The sequence below is a fragment of the Hemiscyllium ocellatum genome, unplaced genomic scaffold (assembly GCF_020745735.1).
Source record: "Hemiscyllium ocellatum isolate sHemOce1 unplaced genomic scaffold, sHemOce1.pat.X.cur. scaffold_3244_pat_ctg1, whole genome shotgun sequence".
Classification (NCBI taxonomy): domain Eukaryota; kingdom Metazoa; phylum Chordata; class Chondrichthyes; order Orectolobiformes; family Hemiscylliidae; genus Hemiscyllium; species Hemiscyllium ocellatum.
Genome location: NW_026868357.1, coordinates 1 through 12,356, shown reverse-complemented (window position 1 = coordinate 12,356; position 12,356 = coordinate 1). Strand labels below are relative to the sequence as shown.

Below are 12,356 nucleotides of genomic sequence, written 5' to 3'. Positions count from 1 at the left end.
CCTCCTCTAGCTTATCTCTCCATGCTTCAGGCTCACTGCCTTTATTCCTGCTTTTGCCTGAAACGTCGATTTCGCTGCACTTTGGATGCTGCCTGAACTGCTGTGCTCTTCCAGCACCACTAATCCAGAATCTGGTTTCCAGCATCTGCAGTCATTGTTTTTACCTACCTGATAGTGTCCACTGTCTGGTGTTATCTTAGACTTTTACCTTAAACTTTCTGAAAGGACTGAAATGGCGGACTTCCTCGACCACATATTGCTGGAAGAAAGGGTGTGCTAGGGCTTGATCTGCTGTGAATCGATTCTCAGGTTTCACGACCAGAAGGTGGGAAATCTATTCATTACAGAAACAAAAGAACACATTAGAACAGCACAGGCTCGACAACAACAGCATGCCTCACTATGCGCTCTTCCCTCTGTGCTCCCGCTGAATTCTACATCAAGGCCCATTTATTTTATTGTTATACACCAGTCATATTTTGATCTGCCTCAAAGATTGTACTAAAACCTGTGCAAGTGGTATCCATTTGGTCATGGGTCCATGCTCAATGTTTATGTCCTAGCCACCAGATAATTTCATCTCCCATTGGGATCCAAAGTAACCCCAGTTTCCTGACACCAGTCTTGACAGCACCAAAACAGACACCTCTCCCTCTTCTGTTTTCCTTCATCTTTGAATCCTGAACACCTGCACTTTCAGTCACTCTCTTCTCAACACAGGAGGCCACAGACACTCCTTGTAGATGAAGCAGTGATTCCGCAGTACTCCTTTCAATCGAGTCTATTATATTCACTGCTCATCATGTGGTTTTCTCATATCACACAGTCGAAACACAGATTGAGTGCTTGCTTTGTGGCAAGCCACCACTCTGTCAGCAAGCACAACACTGAGTTTCCACTGTCATTTTAATCCTCCACTTCATTGTGACGTTTCTGTCCTTGACCTGCTCTCCTGTTCTCATGAAAATTGATATAGACTGGATGGACAGTCTCTCATTTTACAGCTTTCTGGACTCAACAATGAATCCACAATGTCAGGGTTTAAACTCAGTTCCATCAATTTGCTTCCTTGTCTTTACTTGTTTCATTATGTTCTTTCCAACTAGCTAACCTGTTGCTGATATTAGTTTCCTTGTTGTTTTTCCTGCCAACATCACCATTCCTTTTGGCCCTGGCAGACTAATGTGTTCATCATTCAATTTTCCATCCAATCATTTCATTTATCCTTGTCCTGTCCACCCCTTGCTCAAAATCAATGCTGCTTCAAACTTTTCCCATTTCTGATGAGAAGTCACTGACTTTTTGCATGGCCTTAATGTTTCCAATCAGAGTTGGAATCACTGGGTCTGATACTGACCAGACTGAAAAATAGATATGCTATTTCTGGTCAAACATCCACAAGACGTAACATGTAGGAGCAGAAATAGCCATTCAGCCCATCAAGTCCGCTCTGCTATTCAGAGAGATCATAATTGATCTAATAATCCTCTTCTCCACTTTCCTGCATTTTCCACATAACTCTTGATTGCCTTACTGATTAAAACCCTATCTCAGCCTTGAATGTATTTAATGACTCAGCCTCTACAGCTTGCTTGCTGAATTATGAACAGGACATGGCACAGCCTGCTTACCCTGTTCATATTTCTTATGTACTTTTTCTTGATCATTCTCCTATATTTCCTTCTGCCCTCCGGTGTGTTTCCCTCCCATTCACGTTCCTCACTTCCTTTGTCTCTCTACATCTTTAAATAATTCTCTTTACTCTATGTTCTCTTTCTCCCTTGAATACCTTTCTCACTCTCAAATATGTTTCAAATATGTTGTTTTCATTTTTGGGTCTCTTTCTCTGTTGAATATCCTCCCTTCCTCTCAACTGTATGTAATTCTCTAAGCCACTTATGATTGTTACTTTAAATTTCTCTCTCACTTTGTCTCCTTGAGCAAGAATTCAGTGGACAAAGCAGTAAGATTTTGAGGATTAAACAGAGAGTAAACAGGGGAAGAAAACAGTGAGACTCAGGAATAAACCAATGAGGTTTGAGGGCTAAATGGTGCAATTTCGGGTGCAAGAGATTTATACAGTCATGGTTCGGGGCAAGAACAATGGGGAAGAAAGTGAATGGTGAACAACTACGAAGAATGCTTTACAGTCTCCAATTTACAATAAATAGACTGTAAAGTTAAGCCATGACAGTAAGATTTAAGATAATGATGGGATAAATACAAAGATGGACTGGAAATAAATGTTCTGAATTGGGGGAAGGCTGATTTTAATTAGACAAGATCTGGCCAAAAACAGAAGTTGCTGGAAAAGCTTAGCAGGTTTGGCAGTGTCTGTGTAGAGAAATCAGAGTTAATATTTCGAATCCGGTGACCCTTCCTCAGTTCCCTGCCTGTTCATGTTTGTCTAAATAGCTCTCAAACATTCCTATCGTATGTTGTTCACCACCGCCATTGGCAGCGTGTTCTAGGCACCAACCACCCTGTGTGTAAAAAAAACGCTTGTCTCGCACATCTCCTTTAAACATTCCCCCTCACCTTCAAATCATGCCCCCTAGTATTTGACATTCCCACCCTGGGCATAAGACTCTGTCCTCCACCCTATCGATGCCTCTCATAATTTTATATAGTTTTATCAGGTTGCCCCTCAGCTTCCAACACCCATGCAAAACATCCAAATTTGTCCAACTTCTCCTTATAGTGAATACACACCTTTAAAATAAGTAAATGTTAGGCTCTAAGCTATCATCTGAATGTATTTTAAGGGGGTTTGATCTGGTCCATAACAAATTGGGGGATGTTGTCAAGATCAAAAGTTCTAATTCCAGATTGGGTTGAAGACTATTGGATTCAAAGACAGTGAGTGTTGGTGCTTTTTATTTCAGATGTTGCAGTCAGTTAGTTTAAATAGGGTGTGCCTTGTGTAATAATAGTTCTTTCAGACACTAATGTGACGGTGCTGTCACTTTAAGAGGGTAAATGCAGGATGGGTATTCCTGATGACAGGTGAGTCCAGAAACAGATGTCACAATCCAAAAACATGGGATAACCATTTTGGATTGAGATGAGGAGAATTTTCTTCACTCAGATTGGTGAGCCTATGGAATTCACTATTACAGAAAACAGTCAGGATCGGAACATTGTATGATTTCAAGAAGAAATGGGATATCCACTTGGCATTCAAAGGACCAAAGAGTATGTGGAGGAAAAGCAGAATCATGCTATTGAGTTGGATGTTCAAGATCATACCAAATCACCATGCATTACAGCTTGGAAGGGCCAAATAGTTTATTCCTGCTCCTATTGTCTGTTTCCATGATCAGTGGAATAATGTTTGCAATTCCTATGGGTCATAAATACTTGAATGAATGCAGAAAGATCAAAGACAAATTTAGAAGGATATAATTCCTTTTCAGATAAAAAAGTTGCACATTTTTTGAACCTTTCACCATGCAACCATGATTTAATCAGTGGCCAGCTGAAAGGTGTATATAGAACTGATGTTAAATATTTCATGGATAATCATATATTGACAGGCACTATTTTGTTGCGAAAATAAAAGGGATGAACTGTAGATGCTGAAAATCTGAAACAAAAAAACAGAAATTGCTGGAGAAACTCTGCAAGTCTGGCTGCACCTGCGGAGAGAAAGCAGAGTTACCATTTTGAGTCCAGTAGCCCATGAAGCTTGAATTTGTTGTGCAACTCAGCAGCGTGAGTGTTAAGGCATGTGAGGTAAATGATAGGTATCTGTTCTCCTTAAGGCCTCTACCAATTTGTTAAGTACACCTACAATAAATGGAGCAGTGCTTGGCCTCAGCTGCCTACAATCTCTTAATGACTGAAGTCCAAAATACAGTATTTACAGATCTGTGATGACAAACCAGGCGGAAATGTGAGTTGTGAGGAAGTTGCAAAAGTGACATCAAGAGGACTTAGGCAGCCTGAACGAGTGTACAAGAGCTTGGCCGATGAAGTATAATGTACAAACATGTACTATCCAGTTTGGTAGGAAACGCTGAAGTGTAGAGCATTATTTAAATAAGACATTGGGAAATGTTGATATCCAAGAGTCTCCTTGTTCATGAGTCACTGAAATCTAGCATGGAGGAACAACATGCAATTTGGAAGGCAAATGGAAGAAGAATGGGAGTTCATTAGCCATAGAATCACTATAGTGTGGAAACAAGCCATTCAGTCCATTGAATCTGCACTGACCCTCCAAACAGCATCCAAGATGCACCTTCCTACCCTATCCTTGTAATCCTGCATCTCCCTTGACTAATCTAAATTGCCCTGGACACCATGGGCAATTTACGCGGCCAGTCCACCTAACTTGCACAACTTTGGACTGTGGAAGGAAACCTATTCAGACACGAGAAGAACGTGCAAACTCTAAACAGACAGTCGCCTGATGTTGGACTTGAACCTGAGTCCCTGATGCTGTAAGGTATCAGTGCTAACCCCTGACCACCGTTGTTAGTTATGGGTTAATGCTTCAGTCATATTGTCAGTAATAAGCAAAGTGAGTGGGAACCTCAACAACAGAGTAACGGATCATAAAGCACTGATGGTTTCTTGTCCTTCCTCTGTATGACCTATGCTACTTACTACCCTGCCTTACATCCCTGAATTTCATTGGAAACTTAAAAATATTTTGACAATGGAGGAACAGTGGGAGAAAAAATGATGTATTATGCACCCTTATCATTGCTGTCCTTAATTATTAATTTGGTTATGAGATTTGAAAATAAAAATATGAGAAAATAATTGAAATAAGAGTCATTAGTCTGACCTCTGAAATACCCACCAGATCCTTCACAGTTTCTGATCGATCTTGCCATTCTGGAGAGTCAAAATTGTAATTTCCATCCATGATCATCCTGAGCATTAGCATCTGCTTCCGGTGCCAGAAAGGTGGTGAGCCACTCAGCAGTGTGTACATAATTACTCCACAACTCCACCTGCGCACAGAACAATCCCACATCAGAGTTACCGTCACAGATCCTTGCAACAAAGTTTGGCTGTCAATTGGCAGAAATGCTCCAATCTGGTTCCACTTTCCATTGAGTACTGAGACTTGGTAAGGTCAAGCAAGAGCTGTATTGGATCATTGTTGTCAGTGAAGACAACTACTCTTTTGTATTTGCACTATTTTCAGTTTAGACAGAGAAAAACGTCAGCTTGTACTGCTCTGGATTATTTCCTGGGGACACTGCAGCCAATCGCTGACCAGTTCAAAGTTGTTGTGATTGCTGTTTAAACATGCATGGATAGGTTAAATGAGAGGATAAAATCCTGACAGAGGAAATATGTGAGAAAAGTGGGGGAAACACTTAACAGAAGATTGGGTTGGGAGGGGTGGGTTTCAAGGGTGAACTGGACTACACCTCCTCCCACCCTACCTCCTCCAAAAACGCCATCCCTCCAACCCAATTCCTCCGCCTCCACTGCATCTGGTCCCAGGAGGACCAATGCCACCATGGAAAATCCCAGATGGTCTCCTTCTTCAAAGACCGCAATTTACCCTCCCACGTGGTCGATGATGCCCTCCTGTGCATCTCCTCCACTTCCTGCACCTCTGTCCTTGAACCCCACCTCTCCCAACACAACAAGGACAGAACCACCCTGGTCCTCACCTTCGACCCCACCAACCTTCAGATACATCACATTATCCACCGCCACTTCCACCACTGACAAACAGACTCCACCACCAAAGATATATTTCCCTCTCCACCCCTATTAGTGTTTTGAAGAGACCATTCCCTCTGCAAATCCCTTGTCAGATCCACACCCCTACACCAGCTTACACCCCACTCCCAGCACCTCCCTCTGCCACTAAAAGAAGTGCAAAACCTGCGCCCACACCTCCTCCCTCATCTCCGTCTAAGACCCCAAAGGTTTCTTCCACACCTGACAGAAATTTACCTGTATCTCTACCAATGTCATCTACTGTATCCATTGCACCCGATGTGGTCTCCTCTAGTTTAGAGAGACAGGATGTCAACTTGCGGATCGTTTCAGAGAACATCTCTGGGGCACCTGCACCAACCAAACCCACTGCTGGACAATTCAACTTGCGCCCCCCCCCCACTCCACCAAGGACATGCAGGCCCCTGGCCTCCTCCATCACCAAACCCTAACCACCCGCGCCTGAGGAAGAATGCCATGGGACCCTGCAACCACACGGGATTTCACCAGTTACCTCATTTTCCTTCCCCTCACCTTATCACAGTCCCAAGCCTCCACTTCAACTCCGCCCTCTTGGCTTTTCCATCGCCTTTCCCATCTATCCGCTCCATCCTCCTCTCCGACCTATCACCTTCTACTTCACCTTCATCTACCTACTGCATTCTTAGCTACCTTCACACCAACAGTACTCGCTTCCCATGTATCTCTCAGCACCTCCGGCTCACAAGCCTCATTCCTGATGAAGGGCATATGCCCGAAGTGTTGATTCTCCTGCTCCTCGGATTCTTTCCTGACCTGCTGTGTTTTTCCAGCACTACACTCTTAACTCTGATCTCCAGCATCTGCAGTCCTCACTTTCTCCTAGATACTTAAATCAGGTAGGGAATCAAACATTTTGTAGAAAAGACAGGAAATTAGAGTTGAGTATTATCAGATGAGGCATGAATGCAGGATGGACTCGATGGGCCAAATGGCCTACTTCTATTCCTACATGTTACTCATTACATAGTTCACATCATTGATTTGATAAGGTATGCTTTTAATAGTTCCTCAGAGCTAGATGATATCTCATCTCCAGCAAAAAAAAAATCACATCTCTAGTTGGGCGGCACGGTGGCACAGTGGTTAGCACTGCTGCCTCACAGCACCAGAGACCTGGGTTCAATTCCCAACTCAGGTGACTGACTGTGTGGAGTTTGCACATTCTCCCTGTGTCTGTGTGGGTTTGCTCTGGTTTCCTCCCACAATCCAAGGACGTGCAGGTCAGGTGAATTGGCCATGCTAAATTGCCCGTAGTGTTAGATAAGGGGTAAATGCAGGGGCATGGGTGGGTTGCGGGTCGGTGTGGACTGGTTGGGCCGAAGGTCCTGTTTCCACACTGTAAGTAATCTAATCTAGTTTTCATTGTTTATCAAGTGGTTTTCAAATACTTTGGGTGAATTCATGTTTCTCTCTGAAATTTGAAACATTGACTGGGTGTACACTATCTGAGCTTTGGCTTAGGCATTTCTCTTTAATCAATCTAATGTAAACCATTGAACAGTTCAAAAGGCCTAAATCCTGCAGATTAATTGGGAACATCCCTAATAGCAAATAGTAACAAGGGAATTCCTCTATCCCAACCTTTCAGACATTCTTGACAATAATCTCGAGTCATGGTCATGAAAGTTTGATACATCTTTTTAAATACCTTGAGACTGTTGTTAATAGGCTGAAGACTGAAGCTTTTTTAAAATCCCAAACTATTCATTACTTCTTTGAAATTTTTCTGACATAAAAGTTTGAACCTTCCTTTAAGTATATTTCATTGGAGGCCAGGGGCCTGCATGTCCTTGGTGGAGTTGGGGGGGGGGGGGGGGGGTCAAGTTGAATTGTCCAGCAGTGGGTTTGATTGATGCAGGTGCCCCAGAGATGTTCTCTGAAACGATCCGCAAGTTGGCATCCTGTCTCTCCAATGTAGAGGAGACCACATCGGGTGCAATGGATACAGTAGATGACATTGGTGGAGATACAGGTAATTATAATTCATATCTTGTAAAAGAAAGTAAAATTTCCACTGCCATTTTTACCAAAAACTTTCTCAAAGATCCTGTTTCAGGAAAACTTGGGCATCTATATTTTACAGAAAAGATACTGATTCCCACTCCAAGTTTAATGTAGTGGTCTTGTACAATCTATTGGACTCTACTAAATGGTTCTTGGAAAGAGGGCATTTAGGCTGAGGTTCAATTGATGGTTGGGTTTTCACCACAGTCTGACATCTGTGACATGTCTGTCAAAATCTGACCACATCTTTATGAAATGCTTGAGAACAAAAATGTTTCAGTATTTTAACCTGTGTCTTCCTAATAGCTAAGTTACCTGCCAATGGAAAATTAAGAGTCATCTGTAAAAGTTTGTTACGATACCCATCACCTGATGGGTCGCTGCCCATTGCTTACTGACTCCTATTTGAGCTGGTATACATATCCTCAATAACACCACCTCAAGTTATAACATAGGGATATTGATTTTGATTTAATTTCTGATTAGATTGTTTGGTATCACTCTTAATTCTGAATCTGTGTGTTTTACATTTCTACTAAAGAGGAGTTGATATGTTAAGCTCTTTGTAATTTTGTCCATTTTAAATTTAAATTTTAAAAGTTGTCAGGTAAGTTACCTCCCTCTTCCAATTCCTGTCTAATTCTTTGGGTATGAGATCTATTTACACAGAGTTAGGAAAAAATCCAAAAACAACTCCTGCAGCATCTCAATTCATTTCATTTCTATTGGTTGTTTCACCACCCTTGGTGAGGCCAATAAATTTGACCTAGTTGTGTTACTGTTCTGACTAGAAATTCTCCATTTACTAAGTCATTTATTAATTCATCTTATTAACACCTTTGAAAGACAAATGGTATCATGAGCCAGGGTTGGTGACTTACTTGCTCCAGGGCCTCTGAGTCATAGAGCACAGAGACCAGCTCTTTGGCCCAAACTGTCCATCCATGCTAACCCCATTTCCCTGCACTTTGCCCATATTCTTCTAAACCTTTCCCAACCATGTATTTGTCCAAATGCCTTTTACATGTTGTGAATGTGCCCGTCTCAATCATTTCCACTGGCAGTTCATTCCATATGTGTACCACCCTCTGTGTAAAAAAGGTTGCCCCTAAGGTTCCCTTTTATTCTTTCCCCTCCAACTTGAAATTAATGCCCTCTAGTACTTGATTTCACAACTCTGAGAAAAGGACTGAGTGCCTCATCTTATACACTTCTATAACAAACCCCCCCCCGCCCCCCCCGCCCCACCCCCCTATAATCCCCTATGCTCTAAAAAAAAGTCCTAACTTGTCCAACCTGTCCCTATAACTCAGACCTTGAGTACTGGCAATGTCATTGTAAATTTCTTCTGCACTCTTTCCAGTTTAATAACATCCTTTTGAAAGCAAGGTGACCAGAACTAAACACTATACTCCAAGTGCGGCCTCACCAACATCCTGTACAACTGCAGTATAACTCCCCAACTTCTATACTCAGTGCCCTGACTGATGAAGGCCACTGTACCAAAGTCTTCTTCACCTGTGGCTACCTGTGACTCTATTTTCATATAACCGTGCACCTGAACTCCAAGGTCCCTCTGTTCCAGTACACGCCTTAAGGCCCTCCCATGAAATTCCTGCCTTAATTTTACTTTCCAAAATGCAAGACCTCACACTTATTTGTATTAAACTCCATTTGCCATTTCCCGTCTCACTTCCTCAGCTGATCAAGGTCCTTCTGCAATTTCTGATAACCTTCCTCACTGTCCACAATACCGCCTATTTTAGTGCCATCTGCAAACTTAATAATCATGCCTTGTACATTCTCATTCAAATCATTCACATGGATAACATTCAGTCCAGAAATGACCCCTGAGGCACTCCATTAGTCACAGGCCTCCAGTTTGACAAGCATCCTTCCACTATTATCCTCAGCTTCCTACCATGAAGCCAACTCTGTATCCAATGTGGCTGCGTTCCTGGATTGCGTGCAATCTAACCTTATCAAAGGCCTTACTGAAATTCTTATAGACTACAGTTACCACCCTGTCTCATCAACCTTCCCCGGTCACTTCATCAAAGAACGCTAACAAATTTGTGAGGTATGACCTCCTACACACAAAGCCATCTTTATGGTTTAATTTTAATTTGAAGTGTAAGGAATTACCTCTTCTTTTGAAATAAAATAATCTGATTATTTTTGTTACCAAAAAGAATTTGCATCTTGAAAAATGGATGGAAAGTGGGCTGAGCAAAGGCCTGTAGCAAATATGCCTACCCTGAGAGATGGCAACCTGTGCCAATGCTGAATATTTGAGACAGCCATAGTGCCACGATGCTGCCATTCCCATGGCTGTGTCTGGTGTGGCTTTTCAAGTCTTCACTTTCAGGTGCTCCAATGGGAAGAGACCAGACTGTCGTTTGTAAAGCACATGATGAGCTGACTCCTCAGGCATCAGCAACCAGCTACACAACTATTACGGTGAGTGCTGATCTCACCTTTGATTGATGTGTCCTCTGAGTGACAGCAACACTTGCCTCACGGCAGACACTCCTTACCGCTGGCTCTTCTATTAAATCCTGATTGAGTGATATTACTCCTACAGGCCCCACCTCTCTTAACCAGTATTGGAAGTATTGTGTGCTCACCACTGGCTCTCTAAACACAGTGAGAATCTGACCACTTCCAAGCACTTTACCTGAGCTGGTTTGGGGAAATGCACATCTGACTTGAGAGTGAAAGGTCAGCTCTACACTGCCCATGAGAGTGCCAAGTACCAGTGCAATAGGGAAATACTTACAAATCCACTTCTTTGCTGTATCCAGGGTGAGTTTCATCCATTGAGCAAAGTAGAATTTCTGGAGCCAGGTATCCTGGAGTCCCGCACAATTCTGTATTCAGTAAGAACAAAAAAGTTGTAATCAGCATCATATCTGTGCAGCACTCTCCGCCCCCACCCCCTCTCCGGCCTGTCACCCTCACCTTAACCTCCTTCCACCTAACGCATTTCCAAAACCCCTCCCCTAAGTCCCTCTCCCTTGGCACACCCTCCTCATTCTTGAAGAAGGGCTTATGCCCAAAACGTCGATTTTCCTGCTCCTTGGATGCTGCCTGACCTGCTGCGCTTTTCCAGCAACACATTTTACAACTTGGAAATAGTCAGACCAACCAGTCCATGCTAACCAGGGTCCCAAAATAAACTAATCCCACCTGACTGCACTTGGCCTATATTTCTCCAAATCTTTCCTATTTATGAACTTATTCAAATGTCTTTTAAACATTGTAAGTAAACCTGAATCCACTTTCTCTGGAAGTTCATTCCACACATGCATTGCAACATATCACTAAACCCCTCTGCTAAATAAACCAAACATCCAGAAAAGCCTCGTAACCTGTTAAAGTATGAGACAGAGAACTTCCAAATTTCACTATTTAAAGAAAATAATATTCATTTATTCCTTGACTCTAAAAGTGTACGTTAAACAACAACTATTCACAACATTAAGCCCCTTTCTCCTAACTGCTCATTTTCTGTCTCCAGATTTATAACAATATATTGTTCCAATAAAAAAAACCCTTAAAATTACATCAATTTAATTTTAAAAATATACAATGGCTGTTGTCATCTGTCTTCTTTTGTCTGTAGATCTCCTTGGGTCATTTTCTTTCTTTTGCTGCGAAGATGTTTCATATGAAAAAGGTACCTTTGATTGAGAGTGTTTTTGAATGGCAGTCTTTCTCAATGGCAGTTATTCTGTCTGATTTCCAAAATGTCTGTTCTTTTAATGCCCCCAGCATCGGATTGTCTAATTGGTTTGATGTGGCAAAACAATAAATTCAAACTTGATTGGGTTTTAGTATCCTGGGGCATAATTTAAATTGATTGGTTAAATTTGAATTGTTGTCAAAACAGCAACCAACCCAGGTATCTTTTTCAGAGCTAAATGTTATATTTTTCAATTTTCCAGTACACTCTGAGACTGCTAGCTAGTCATATGACAGGTGCTTGTAAGCTCTCAAAGCAAAACAGCTTTCACTCTCTCTTAAATGTACAGTACACATCTTCAACTTCATAACACATGAATCACTCTCTGTGCAAAAACGATTGCCCCTCATGGCCTTTGTAATTTTTCTCCTCTCACAGGAAAATATGCACCCTAGTTTTGAACTCACCCACCTGAGGGGAAAGATCCTTGCTATTCACTTTTTCTATGACTCCCATGGTTTGATAAACCTCAGGAAAGTAATCTCTCCACCTCGTATGGCCCAATAAAAAGGTCCCAGCCTTCCACCTTTTTTTTTATATCTTAAATGCTCCATTCCTGGCAATATCCTGATAAATCTTTGCTGAACTCTTCCCAGATTAATAATATCCTTCCTATAACAGGATGACCAGAACGGCACAGAATACTCCAGGAGAGGCTTAGCAACATTCTGTATAATCTAAGCATGATGTATCAACCCTGATATTCAAAGGTCTCAGCAACGAAGGCAAGCACACTAAACGCTTTTTAACCAGCCTACTTGGTGATGCAAATTTCAGAGTTAGTTGTGGATCTGAACCCCTAGCTTTAGATTAGATTAGATTACCTACTTACCGTGTGGAAACAGGCCCTTCGGCCCAACAAGTCCACACCGAC

At 42.1% G+C, this 12,356-nt stretch overlaps 1 protein-coding gene across 1 annotated transcript; it reads right to left on the bottom strand.

The window, feature by feature from the left end:
- Window positions 1-208: 208 nt before the first annotated feature.
- Window positions 209-10,607, bottom strand: LOC132813112 (phosphorylase b kinase gamma catalytic chain, skeletal muscle/heart isoform-like; the record flags this gene model as incomplete). Its single annotated transcript, XM_060823071.1, has 3 exons — window positions 209-334; window positions 4,811-4,964; window positions 10,517-10,607. Coding segments are annotated over 3 exons (371 nt in total), but the record flags the coding sequence as incomplete, so codon positions are not given.
- Window positions 10,608-12,356: the final 1,749 nt, after the last annotated feature.